This window comes from Gekko japonicus, unplaced genomic scaffold, assembly GCF_001447785.1.
Source record: "Gekko japonicus isolate JY-2015 unplaced genomic scaffold, Gekko_japonicus_V1.1 scaffold1301, whole genome shotgun sequence".
Taxonomy (NCBI): Eukaryota; Metazoa; Chordata; class Lepidosauria; order Squamata; family Gekkonidae; genus Gekko; species Gekko japonicus.
In genome coordinates, this window is record NW_015169213.1 from 439,326 (window position 1) to 453,776 (window position 14,451).

The window sequence follows — 14,451 nt, forward strand, 5'->3', positions numbered from 1 at the left end:
TGAAGTCAAAGGGGCAGATAATGGTAGGTTGATGGTTAGCTGGGAAGGAGATGGGGTTGCCAACTACATGCTGACAAATTCCTGGGGATTTGAGGGGTGGAGCCTGGAGAGGGTGGGGTTTGCAGAGGGGTGGGACCTCAGACAGGTAGAATGCCATAGACTACACCCTCCAAACCAGCCACTTTGTCCTGGGTAACAATTGCTGCCAATCTCCAGGTGAGGGCTACAGATCACTCACAAATACAACTGCTCTTCAGGTAGCAGAGATCAGTTCCTCTGGAGAAAACAGTGGACTCTGTCATTATACCCTGCTGAGGTCACCACAGCAAATTGACACTGTTTGCCCAAAGCCAGAGCACTCCCCCAGAGCCTCTTTCTAGATCTCGTTGTATTGCTTTCACAACGGGCTTTACTGCTAGCGAAGTAAATAAATACAATACAATCTATATATCTAATAGCCAAGTTGCCACCAATGTGCAAATATCTAAATCCACACATTGGGGGCACTTGGGGGGCAGAGAGCTTTTCCTGCACACTTGGAGCAGTCCCCAGGTGTGCAGAAAAATCTAAAAAGTTGTAAAAAAATATGGGGGGTATTTAAATCCCCCCAAAAGTAAAAGTGTTCCCTGCGCATGCGCAGAGAACGCTTGGCCATTGGAGGGAGGCTCAGTGGGCCCAGCGGCTGGGAGCCGCTCAGGCCTCACCGCCAGTGTGCGGGGGGGGGGAGTGGGAGAAGGCTCGGCAGGCCCATGCAGCTTGACGCCAGTACTGGGGGTTGGGGGGGGGAAGGATTGGCGGTAGCTGCGTGGGCCTCGCTGTCGGTGCCAGGGGGCTTGGGGGGAGAAAGATTGGCAGGACCAGGCCTCACCGTTGGTGCGGGGGGGAGAAGGGTCACCTGCGGCTGCTTCTTCCTTCTCCACATGGAGCTCCTTCTCCCCCCCCCGCGAGTATCGCAGGTCCCCACTTCTTGTACAAATACTATTGGGGACATATCCTGTGGTGGGCTTCACAAAAGCATCCATATCAGCCTACCCTACTGATTCTTGCATCCTTAAATTCTCCTGTTGCATTATTAAAGGTAAAGATGTGATCTCTTCATTGTAGCCAGATATTGCCAGGGCATGTAAAACGGAGCTGTTCCACCAGGCTTTTGGAGCTGCCACCACCACTAACCACTAACTATTAATAACTGATTACTTAAGGTGGGAGAGCCCTGTTCTTCTGGGAGTCAACTCATAGCCTAAGATAGCCGCCTAAGTTGATCTAAACGAGCAAGAGCCGACTGCTGATAAAGAGCTTGTGTAATAACAACTGCTGTGAATTAATGATACCAATATTAACACTTTAATGTTTCAATATGAATAGTCAGAATTCTTTAAAATGTTTTAATATGAATAGTTAGAATTGTGTATTATTAATATTGTTTTAATGTACCTTATTGTAATTTTATTGTAATTTTATGCTGCTTTTGTAAGCCACCCTGAGCCGGCCCTGGCCGGGAGGATGGGATATAAATTTAATAAATCAAATCAAATGGCCGCCTTGCAAGGTGGATTCTATGGCATTATACCATATTGAAGCCCTCCCCAAACCCCACCCTTCTCTGGCTCCACCCCCCAAATTTCCAGGTACTTCCCAATCCAGAGCTGACAGTTCTATCTAGTCATGCACCTTCCACCCCATATGACATTGTCCTTCTGTTCAAATTGTAAACAACACAATTTTTGTGCTAAAAACTCCACGTTAAAAAGGGGGAGGGCTCTTTCCTGGCACAGCCTTGTTGGAGTGATGCTTTTCATGTGTCCAGAAGGAAAAGTATGCCTTTTGTTTGAGTGAAAGAAACCACCCTGGCAGCAGGCTCACTGGCCAGAGGTCTGGTGCTTAGCTGCAGGGCAGGCCTTTGAAGGGAGGCACTTGTGAGGGCCCCACCCTGATTCCTGCTTCAACTAGAACTTCTGGAAAAGCCCTCCTGCTGTGCCACCCAAGAAGATCTGCTCGCTTGCCCCCCAGGCCACTGGATCAGGTACATCTCCCCCTTACCTCTCTCTGCCCAAGAGGAGAGTTGGGGGGACTTGGAAGGGCCCCACCTACCATGCTGCATGTTTCTCTCTCCAGCCCCAATGGGCTTTAAAGGTAAATGCAGCACGAAGTTCTTCATGTGCCTCTTTGTTTTTTGGGGGGAGGAAAAGAGTCGGCACCCACGTGAATCCTTGAACCTGCTTGGCTGGTTGCCAGTGAGTCCCAGTGGAAAGAAAAGCCCCTGAGTTTGTTTTGAGTTTGTTGGGGGGGGGGAGCCAGCTTCCACATGGAGGCTTGAACCTGTTTGGCTGGTTGCCAGTGAGTCCCAGTGGAGAGAAAGCCCCTGAATTTGTTTTGAGATTCCACATGGAGGCTTGAACTTGCTTGGATGGTTGCTGGTGAGTCTCAGTGGAGAGAAAAGTGCCTTTTCATAGAATCTCAGAGTTGGGAGGGGGCATACAGGCAATCTAGTCCAACCCCCTGCTCAATGCAGGATCAGCCTAGAGTATCCCTGACAAGTATAAATTATCAGCATGGTTCATAAAAAAAATGTGTAAGTTGTTTTAATGGATGCACTTAAATTGTGCAAAATAATTTAATAATTGGATACAGATGGCTAACTCCAGAAGGCTTCACCTTCAAAATGAAGGACAAAAAAGAGAAGATTGACTATGCGCAGAAAGCTCGGGAATTTTTGAGAATCCAGTTGGGTGAGCCAGAGGAGGAAGAAAAAGAAGGGATAGACAGTAAGTCCAGTGGCGAGCTGGACTCGGGATCTTCCGGACTCTCTATCAGAGAAAGGGGCAGCAGCCCCTAAAAGTCCTTATAAATTGCGGAAGAGACAGGGAAAGGGAAAATGAAGGCTGAAGGACTCTGAATTGTGCCTTTGAAAGTATTGAAACTAGATGCTGAGGGGTCTTACCTGTTAACAGTTAAGTTTAAGTTTTGAAAGAGATAATATGATATGTAACTCAATTCATAATGGTACTAGCGTGATTAAGAGATAGCGTATATTTAAGCTAATTTGATTATCTCCTCTCTTGGGTTTTTAGTCAGTAGTGGGTATCTTTTCTTTATCCCTTAAATGTAGTCCCCTCTCTCATTTCTGTTATAGTTTGTTGTCTTAATAAAAATGTAATTAAAAATTCCCGATTGGGGAGCAAAAAAAAAATTGTGCAAAATAATCGCTCTCCACTTCATTATATTTTGTGATGTGGCTTTCAGAGTTCAGTTGGCTTGGTGAGCTGGCAGGGCATCAGGCCCCTGGAGGTTCATGTTTGTATATTTCGTATGTTTGTAAACTGAAATTTAAAAAAATTAAAATGTAGGCTGGCTCACAACTTTTATGGTTTAGTTCACAAAGAAAATTTTTTGCACACAGAGCTTCGGAGCTTAGAGGGAACATTGCTGGGGAGGGGAAGGCTAACTCCTTTATAATGTTGCTGCATTAAAACAGTAGAAAAGAGTAAGAGTCCAGTAGCACCTTAAAAACTAGCAAAATTTATGGTAGGGGTTTGAGCTTTTGTGAGTCACTGCTCACTTCTTCAGATACAGAAATGACCTTGCCAGCTGAGTGGCAGGAAGAGCCCCACCCCCGAACGGGCATGTCACCATGTGACGTCCCTGTCATGGCGATGTCACCCGGAAGTGATGTTATCACGTCGTCTATGACGGGGGTGATGCTCTAGTTTCTGGGCAAACTCTTGGTTTAGAAGGCAAAAAACCATAGAGTTTTGTCCAAAATCTACAGCATCACCTCCCCGATACTGGTGATGTGATGACATCACTGCTGGGTCCGTGTGTGCGGCAGAAGATCCTGGGAAGGACCTGAGAGTCCCCTGCTTGCTTAAAGGTAGGACCTGGCAATTCTGCCTTGATTCTGCTCTGTTCCCCACATATACGTTTGTTTTTCTGGTGAACAAACTGATTTGTACACAACATCTGCAATTCTGTAGTGCCATAAGATTGCAAATTCCACTGGAAATAACCCAAGTGGGAACACATGCACATAAAAACACTTTAATACAACAAACCAAGAATAATCCCGACAAAATTTAAGACACTGTCCAGGCTTGGACATACAGTACCCCAGCACAACCAGCCCAGAGGAACTGGTGGTGGCAGCAGCACAGATCCCGGCCAAGCAGGCATGGCCTGCGGCAAGACCCAGCCTGCCCTGCCTGACTCTGCACCAATCCTGGACCCAATGCAACAGTGGCGAATCACCTCTTGGGGCTCCACAGTGCCAGCCCCGATACCAGGGGCAGAGCTGGCAGGCAGAAGTCCTGAGGAGAGAGCTAGAGTTGGGGGCAGCAGGAGGGCAGGAGATGGGACACACGGGCCAAGGGTATGGGGAAAACATATGGGAGGGAGGAAGGGAAGGCAGGCCAAACGATCCATCTCGTACCAGCATGAGCCTCAGTCAATAAAGTGGGACAAACACAGGAATGACTGACACCTGGGCCTTCGCCAGCTATGCCAAGAGTTGAGCTCAGAGGAATGCACAGGGAAGGTGGGGGAGGTGGGGACTGACTCGTAAAAGGCCTGTTTCACTAGCCAATGGGAAGGTCAAGGGAATGGAGAGACAAGGGTAGGAACTATTCAGGGATTGGGAGGAGGAAGGAAGCACGGAAGCATACGAGGGGCTAAAGATGCTGAGGCTGGGGAGGGCTGGGGACAGAGAGAAACTCAGGACCAATGACAGGTGCCGGTGGAGGTGACATAACCCCGCGGTCTGCTTTCTGAGTCCTCAGCGGTTCCTGATCACGCTCCTCAGCATGGTGGAAGGCAGAGGCCCTGGGGAACCGAACGTCCAGCATCATCAATACATATTAACAGAAGCATGGTGTGTCAGTTGTATAAAGCTAAATCTGTTTTCCAATTTACTTTGGGAGTGGAGCAAGGAATGGATAGTGCTAAATTTCCAATGCACTGTGTGCCAAAGTCAATAGTGAAACTTAAAATTAGTTGGGGTTCTTATTCCATAGTACCAATCATTTTTGTCAGGGTATTGCAGTCTCCTCCCATTAGTGATGTTCTGAAAAAAGACCAGAGTCTCCAATCCCAAAACATTTATTTTTGTTACTTATGCAGTGTTATCACATCATGTCTGCATACTAGCATAAATCCACTCTTTGCTCATTTATTCAGAAGATATAGATAAATATTATTATTATTATTGTTGTTGTTGTTGTTGTTGTTGTTATACATTGCTATGTGGGAAAGACAATATATATCATCCCAACTGAGCCATGGGTTTAAAAAAATATATATTCTTGGCTCTTACCACCAGCAAACTATGAATAAAGTAGAAGTGTTTGAGAACTGTAATGATACCTAACATTAGAATACTTATTTGGGCATTGCTTAGAACCTGACTTGAGTTAACACCCCACACATACACACAGGTACATACCAAGCAAGGTAAGTGTCATAAATTATTTTTAGTAGGAGAGTTTTGTGTCGTTCTGACTTCATGTAATTCCTTTGGGCATTATTTACAATTGATATAGCCTGGTGTTATACAGTGCATATGGCAAAAGCATTAGTACTATCGCAGGACATTGCTGTTTGTTTTTCTTGCCAGCAGTCCCTGAAATATTTTTTTTATTAAGCGGACTACTTAGAAGATTGTGAAATGTCTGGTGGTCTGTCCATACGCAGCTTAACTTTACAGGAAAACAATGGCTTAAACTGTATAGGGATCAGGTTTGGTTTGAGGGTTTAATAACCTGGGTATTAGTTACAACAAGACACAGTTTCTAGTTCCACCACGGGTAGTATCTCAAGTTCTGAGGTACTCAAGTATAACAAAATAATATGATTCAGAAGGCTGCTAGTTTGAGTACCCTGGTTCTGTTCATTATTAGGTTAGGAACACAAGATTAGGGCTTGAGTTGTACAGGTAATAGCTAGAAACAGCTGAACTGTTCCTTGTACTCCAGGGTAAATTTTTCAGAGCAAACAGCATATTTTATATATTCAGGACATACTCTGCTGTTCTGGTGAATGTTGTATAATTCTTTGCCTCTCTAAATTTGTTTTGCTTTACTAAAATGTCTATTTTTTAATACAGTAATTTTGAATATAGTAATAATATTCTAAGAAAATAAAGCATTTGGCACCAAATGAAAAATTATGCTTAATTCACTACCTTTATTTAGCCCTGATAAATATATCACTAGCTCTCTCTGCTGTGGACTTCATGTGGCGAAAGAAGAGTTATGCCTAATCAAGGTATGAATTATCTTCCTGTGTAGTTTGCAGTGTTTCTCTGCTCTGCTATAACATTTGTATTGCTACACAGATATAATTGGTGGAACAAAATAATTATTCCAAAATGTGGACTCATTGGGTTTTAGCCAAGTGCTTCCTCCTTTTTTCAACTCTACAAACCTAGTCCTTGAACCTTATGGTGAAGATGGTTCAGGAAAATGAACAAACTTCTCACAGGAAATAAGTATTTTTGTTTCTCTTGTTATCTTAGGAGAGCTGTGTGACGAGGTGATCAATCAGTGTGTTCCTGAACTAAACCCTTGCAAACATGACTCAAAATGTATCTCTCTTGATAAAGGATACAGGTAAGTATGTACATTGTTGGACCATGCTTAGCTGTTAATGACACTGGTGTTAAGTAATGAATTAATCTCAACTAGTAATGTGCAGATTTATTATAACTGTTTAAAGAAAGGCTATGACCCGTTCACAGTCCTACTTTTCATTCCAGTTCATTCTATCCTAATTCTTTGGTTCCATCCATTGCCAGCTGTCAGCACTGCTGGTGTTCCTTTTTTCACATCCTATTACCACTGAATTATTTTTATTCACTATCTGCCCATACTTTTTCCCACTAAAGCTGAAGTCAGGAGCTCCATAACTAGTTATCTTTCCCAAACAGTATAATGTCCCACTCACTTGAAGCCCTTTCAGTGTCACGATGACATAAGATTCCTCTTAATCCCCTTATAATTGTTGCTCATATCAGTTACTCAGTCATGCAAAGAGACTGGCATAAAATGAAAAAAATTAAATGAATTTGCTGACAGCTCCCCCCTCCCACCCAATTTTCCTCCAAGAAACTTCAATGTGTTAAAATGGAAATTAAATGTGTTTACTATTGGTTGCTTTTAAACCCTGGTTTCCTTAATCTAAAGCTCCAACAAACACTTTTGTAGATGGGAAATGGAAGTGAGAGAGTTTTTGAGAGCAAAGTCCCCCCCCACACACACACACACGGCTTAATTGACTGATAAAGCAACATCAATATATATTTTTAAAAATTGTCTTTTTAGACTGTTCTGGTACATTATTTTAAAAATACAGTTTTGTTTTTTAACTGGCAGGAAGCTGGAAAAATTGGAGAGAGTATCAGAAGGAAGTTGGGGGTTTAATCCTTATATTTGAAACCTGGGGAGTGGGGCAGAAGACTGTAGTTACACAGTTGTGAGGGAAAGGCACAGAAGTACTTTTTTCTTCCAGGACTCAGCCCCAATGTTGAAAACAAGTTCCTGGAATATGCCCTAGTTAAATCTTGGTGCAATTTATTTATTTATTTAGCACCAATCAGGGCTCAAAGTGGCTCACATCATTCTCCTAGCTTCCATTTTATCCTCACAATAACCCTGTAAAGTAGGTTAGGCTGAGAGTGTGCGATTGCCCAAGAAGCTTAGATGGCTGCTGCTATTATTATTATTATTATTACTACTACTACTACTACTACTATCATTATTATTATTATTATTATATCGCCATACACAGGACTCTGAGTGATGTACAGCAGGATTTAAAAACAGCAAATATAATATTATTAAAATTATAAATAAGTCATTCCTTACATTCTTAAAATAGTCTCCAGATTCCAGACTGTGTTGGAGAAGGAGGAGGAGGAAGAGAAGGAGGAGGAGGAGATTGGAATTACACTCTGCCCTTCTCCTTTCTTTCCCCTCCCCACAACAGACACCCCACAAGGCAGGTGGGGTCAAGAGAGCTCTCCAAGAGCCACTCCTGAGAGAACAGCTCCGAGAGAACCACAGCCCGCCCAAGGTCACCCAACATTCCTGAGATAATTTGGAGTCTTCAGTCAGCAGATATAGTTACAAACTTGGATATATAGTAGAAAGATTGTCAACAGTGAAGGGAAAATACCATAAAATGAAGAGGTACAGTGTATGGAATTTCTAGGCAAACCTCAAAACTAGAAGATGAACACTGTGACTTTTAACAACAGTAGGGTTGCCTGGTCTTACCTCCTCGCCAGCGGAGGGTGGGAGGTGGTAGGAGGGAGATTTCCGGGAGTGGGGGATGGGGTGACCATATTGTTTTGCCCAAAATACCAGAGCTTCATCGTGCGATGCCCTGGGCATGAAAACCTCACTTCTGTGTGACGTCATCATGTTGGGGATGTCGCGCCAGGCCATGGCTGTTGGGATTGGGGCAAAAAGATCAAAATGAAAATGCTTATCGTGTATATGAATTCATGGACTCCTTCCAATAACTCCATGTCCCCCCCATCCTCTAGTCCTGGTCCTCAAGTTGGGAACCTCTGTCCTAGAGTACATAGAGCCTCAGGTGTAGTGAGAACCATGGAAAGGGGCTTCTCTTCCCTCGAGGATTCTCTCTCTCTCTCTCTAATGAGTCTTCCTCCCACATTAAAGCTGGTCCTGGAGATACTGTTTTTATAAAGGTTTTTTTCTATTTATTGACAGGATTTTTAACAGTGGTTATTTATTATTTTTAATCTTATTGCCCACCTCAGATTCCAGCTATGCTGTTCGACACATAGGCTTAGAAATATATGTAATAAATAAATATGAAGCTGCTTTATATCAGGTATTATTATTCCTTCTAGCTTGATGTTGTCTGTTCTTATTGACAGTAGTTCTCTTGGATCTCAGGCAGAAAAAATCTCTCTCAGTGAATGTATTATGGACTAATGCTTTAGTTATAGCATGTTAGGAGGTAACATCAGTTCCTACTCCTCCTCAGGGGTCATTTACTGCTGGAGTGCCCCAGAGTGGTGCTCCGGCAGTAAGGAGCCCAGGCCCCGTCCCCCCCCCCCCGATATTTAAATGCCTGGCTTCCCAGCCCGATCTTCTCCAGGTGCCCCACAGCTGCAGGGCACCTGGAGAAGATTGGGCAGGAAAGCCAGACATGTCTGCCCGCCTCCCCTTCCTTCTTCAGCCAGCCCGCCACGGCGGGCTGGCTGGAGAAGGAAGGGGAGGTGGGCAGACATGCCCTCCTTTCCCCCTGAGCCTCTCTGCTTTTGTGAAGAGACTCAGGAGGGATTTATATGCCTGGCTTCCCAGCACGATCTTCTCCAGGTGCCCCGCAGGAAGATTGGGCTGGGAAGCCAGGCATTTATTCCCCCCAAGTTGCGCCGCAAGGGTGGCACAATCTTTCCATTGTATTCTATGGCCCCATAGAATACAATGGAAAGATCGTGCTGCCGCTACAGCACGACTCTAGAGAGAAGGGGTTTAAGCTTTAAACCCCTTCTCTCTTCACTTCCCCCCCCCAGCCCGCCTTGACAGGCAAACTGGGGAAGCAAAAAAAAGGGGAAGACATCTTCAAAAGCCTCCCTTCCCTTCCCCAGCCAACCTGCCAAGGCGGGCTAGGGGGGGAGCGAAGCGAGAAGGGGTTTAAAGTTTAAACCCCTTCTCTCTAGAGTCGCATCACAACGGCAGCACGATTTTTGCATTGAATTTTAAACCCCTTCTCTCTTCCCTTCCCCCCCAGCCCGCCTTGGCAGGCCTGCTGGGGAAGAGAAGGGGAGGCTTTTGAAGATGCCTCCCCCCCTTTTTTGCTTCCCCTTGTGACACACTTCTGGTGATGTCAGGGGGCGTGGCATATGCTAATGTGTTATAAGTATGTTAATGCACTCCTGCTTCAGAGTTTTTTGCTAAATTCTTTTATTTAGAATTTGTAAGTGTAAACTGTCCTGTGTAACTGGAAGAATCAAAGAAGCATCAGGTCAGTACTGATGATAATTCTTAAATAGGTGCCTGCTTGATTTTTAAACTACAGGTGTAGCAATGGAGAAGAACTCCAGGCTTTTCATATGCAGTACATAAATATTCCCATAGAGTTTGTAAACTCTGCAATGGAATTGTACATTCATTTGTACAATTTATAGTCTTTCTGGCACAGTAATTATATTAGCAATGTATGTGTGCACCAGGCATGCTAAAATGGGTCCATAGTAATGTATTTTATAATTTCTTAGAAGACAACTAACTAATGGTAATTTTGAATACCTGTCTTTTTATCTCCTCCCACACAGTGGTGCCAAGAGACCACAAGCCTCTAAACAAAGATGCCCTCTGGTCCCCCAACCCAATAATCTTATGAAAATAATTCACATAATTTGCTATCAGCATGGCTAATGCACCATTATTATTTTTGCCATTCTAATCATCACATTTATACCCTGCCCCTTTCTCAGAAAAACTACGGACTGCATGCATGATCTTCCCATTTTATCCCCATAATAACGATGTGATGTAGGGACTATCTATCACAAGCTCACACTTCTCCCTCTCTTCCTCTCAATAAAGGGCCTTCTAGATTTATAGCCACACCATAATGGAAGCTTTCTCAGTTCTCTGGTTCTCCAGGGTGACAAGGAACCAGGGAATTTTGTCTCTCCTCCTTCACAGCAGTCCTGCCTCCATCAATATTAGCTAGTTTTATCTGCACATATACAGAGGAGCTATAACCTTTTTGTAGCCCACTTTCATAGATTTGAACTGACAGATATGTGTGTGCATTGGCCTCTGCCCAGTCCAGGCAGGCAGTGTTTGTATTTTAGAAAGGAAGCAGTCCAAAAATACATAATGTAGAAGGGGAATGTTACCTTAAAAGGAAGAATCAAAGGTACAAATCAAAATGAAGCAATCAGTTCCATTCAGCATGTCTGTAGTATACTTCATCTGTTAACAGAAAAGCAGGCTCACATGCAGAAACGCCTCTCATCCTTTCCCTTTCACACAGCAAGATAATTTGATTCTACTAGTTATGCCACAAACCAGTTTGCCATAGGGCTGCCCCACCCCCTGATCCCATTGCTCAATACCACTCTGAGTGTAGGGGGGAAATTTTTAAAAAATGCCTGACAAAGGGTAGCTCCAGGAAATACTAGAAACTCTGTGATTTTATTCCTAGAGCAGCCCTTTGTCAGTTCCAAGGTAGCTCAAGGAACTGCTGGAAACTGTATCAATACTTATCAGTAGTTCCCTATAAAAATGATGATACTACCGAAATTTTTATTTTTAGCCCAAAATGGTTCCATATTAAAGAATTATAAAATCCTTTTAGAAATGGATAAAGAGTTAAAAAGATTCATTTGGTTTCCGAAGCGAGCCAGAATTAATTTAAAAGCATTACAAAATAGGAAAGAAAGAGGGGGATTCGGACTTCCCAATTGGAAACTATATTATCAGGCCGCGGCATTAATTTGGATTAAAGATTGGTTAACTTTAGAGAATACCAGAATTTTAAATTTAGAAGGGCACGACCTGTGTATGGGCTGGCATGCCTATAATTGGTACGGGAAAGATAAAGTCCACTCGACATTTAAACAACACATGATAAGAGGGGCTTTAATTTGGATATGGAATGAAATTAAAGATAAATATTATAGGAAGACACCAAAATGGGTCTTGCCCCTAGAGGCATATATAAAACCATCCCTAATAAAACCTTGCGACAGAGAAAGCTATCAAACTTTGCTAGATGAAAATAATAGATTGAAATCAGAAGAAGTTCTGTTAAAACTACATAAAATAAAACTAATGTGGTGGGAAAAAATGCAACTCAAAACATGCTATGATAAAGATAAGGTAATAGGATTCCAGGAATCAAAAACACAACTAGACAGGATATGGCTATCCTCGAGTGACAAAACAATACAAAAAAATATAGGTTTTTACTGGAGGAATATATGTTAGATGAAATGGTTAGTGCAACCATGATAACTTGGATGAGAGACATAGGACATACAATAGAGCAGTGGCCAACCACATGGAAATCATTGAATTATGTAAGGGCGACCAACTATAAAGAAAATATTTATAAGGTGTATCATAGATGGTACTGGTCCCCAGATAGGATAGCGAAATGCCACCAATCTCTATCCAAGGTATGCTGGATATGCGGAAAAAATATAGGGACATACTTTCACATGTGGTGGTGATGTGCGAAAGTGGAGAAGTATTGGGGAATGATAGGAAACCTTATTCAGGACATTATGAAGCTAAAAATGGCTTTAACCCCGGAAATAGCACTATTAAACATGGTACCGGAAGAGTATACTCAAAATGACAAATATTTGTTAACATTTATAGTAACTACTGCGAGAATATTGATGGCTAAATACTGGAAAAGTGAGATTTTGCCAACAAGAGATGAAATTATATTTAAATTGATGGAGTTAGCAGAAATGGACAAATTAACGATAAGTCTTCAAGGGAAAGATGGAGGTGTATTTAAAAAGAGATGGGAAAAAATGTATATTTGGATCCAAGAAGCAAGGGGATATATGGATTGAAGTATATGTTTGTAGAAACCTATGTAAATATAATAAGACTCAATGTGTAAGTAAAAATGGTTGTATATAAATTGGGAAAATGATAAATAAATGTATTAAAAATACTTATCAGTGGTTCCTAAAGCTACCCTTTATAATTTCTGGTGGTCCCCCCCCCCCAGAATTTACATAGTGCCACATACAGTGTTGCAGCCCCCAACAGCCCCACCCACAACCCTCCTGCTTGGGAACCCTAGTTTGCCATTGTGCCAGAACAGGCAAACTACTGTTTGTGCTTCCACTGCAAACCACTTTTTTGAGATCTGGTTTCCAAGGAAGATGCAGAACATTGTTTGCTAGTTCATAAAACTGGATATAGCAAAGTCTATAGGATGTGTCTGATAGTGAAAGGAAAGTCTGATGCTGCAAAGAACAGTACTGCATAGGAACCTGGAATGTAAGATCTATGAATCAAGGTAGCCTGGATGTGGTCAAAAATGCGACGGCAAGACTGAACATCGACATTGGGAATCAGTGAACTAAAGTGGATGGAAATGGGCGAATTTAACTCAGAAGACCATTATATCTACTACTGTGGCCACAAATCCCAAAGAAAAAATGGTGTGGCCTTTATAGTCAACAAGAGCGTGCGAAAGGCAGTAATGGGATACAATCTCAAAAACGACAGAATGATCTCGGTCCGAATCCAAGGCAAACCATTCTACATCACAGTAATCCAAGTCTATGCCCCAACCACTGACGCAGAAGAGGTTGAAGCTGACCGGTTCTATGAAGACCTACAACACCTCCTAGAACTAACACCAAAAAAAGATGTCCTTATTATCATATGGGACTGGAATGCTAAAGAAGGAAGTCAAAATATAACCAGAATAACAGACAAGTTTGGCTTTGGAGAACAAAATGAAGCTGGGCAAAGGTTAACAGAGTTTTGTCAAGAGAACATGCTGGTCATAGCAAACACCTTGGGGAATAGTGACCATGTCAGCTTGGAATTTGACATAGAGAAGGATGTGAAACCAGGACATAGTAGGACTCGTATCCTGGACTTCAGGAAAGCTGATTCCAAAAAACTCAGATAAATATTAGGTAGTATCCCATGGCTGGAAATGCTGAGGGGGAAATCTGCACAGGAAGAATGGGTGATGCTGAAAAATGAAGTGCTTAAGGCACAATCGCAAACTGTTCTGGTGAGAAAGAAAGGTGAGAGATGGGTAATGAAGCCAAGGTGGCTGAATAAGGAACTCTCTAAAGAGCTGTGACTAAAAAGGGAAATTTACAGGAAATGGAAGGAGGGTCAGATTACTGAGGGTGAGTACAAGAAGCAGGCTCAAATCTGTAGGGATGGTGTCAGAAAGGCTAAAGCGCAGATGGAGCTGAGACTTGCGAGGGATGCTAAAAACAAGAAAAATTTCTATGCCTATGTTCAGAGCAAAAAGAAGAACAGGGATAGAGTAAGCTCATTGCTAGGGGAAGATGGTCAAGCCTTAACAAGGGATGAAGACAAAGCGGAATTACTCAACTCTCACTTTGCGTCAGTCTTTAACCGTAAGGCAAGCTGTATGCAAACTGAAGAATGCAGCTCATATGAAGGAAGGAGAAATTGCCAGTCCAGAGTAAGTAAGGAAATAGTTAGAGAGCATCTAGCTGCCTTAAATAGTTTCAAATCTCCAGGGCCAGATGGTTTGCATCCCAGGGTGCTAAAAGAAATTGCAGATGTTATTTCAGAGCCTCTGGCTCTAATCTTTGAGATGTCCTGGAGTACTGGTGTTGTGCCGGAAGACTGGAAAAGAGCAAATGTTGTCCCTATCTTCAAGAAGGGGGAAAAGACAGACCCGGGAAATTACAGGCCTGTCAGTTTGACATCAATACCTGGTAAAATTCCAGAGCAG

General features: G+C 42.9%; 1 protein-coding gene across 1 annotated transcript in view; it reads left to right on the forward strand.

Moving 5' to 3' along the window:
* LOC107114785 (slit homolog 3 protein-like) overlaps positions 1 to 14,451 on the forward strand; it is a 291,107-nt gene that overhangs the window by 206,193 nt on the left and 70,463 nt on the right. Inside the window, exon 22 of the mRNA XM_015416378.1 lies at positions 6,506 to 6,599. Within this exon, the coding sequence (XP_015271864.1) occupies positions 6,506 to 6,599 (94 nt within the window). The remainder of the gene's footprint in view (positions 1 to 6,505; positions 6,600 to 14,451) is intronic.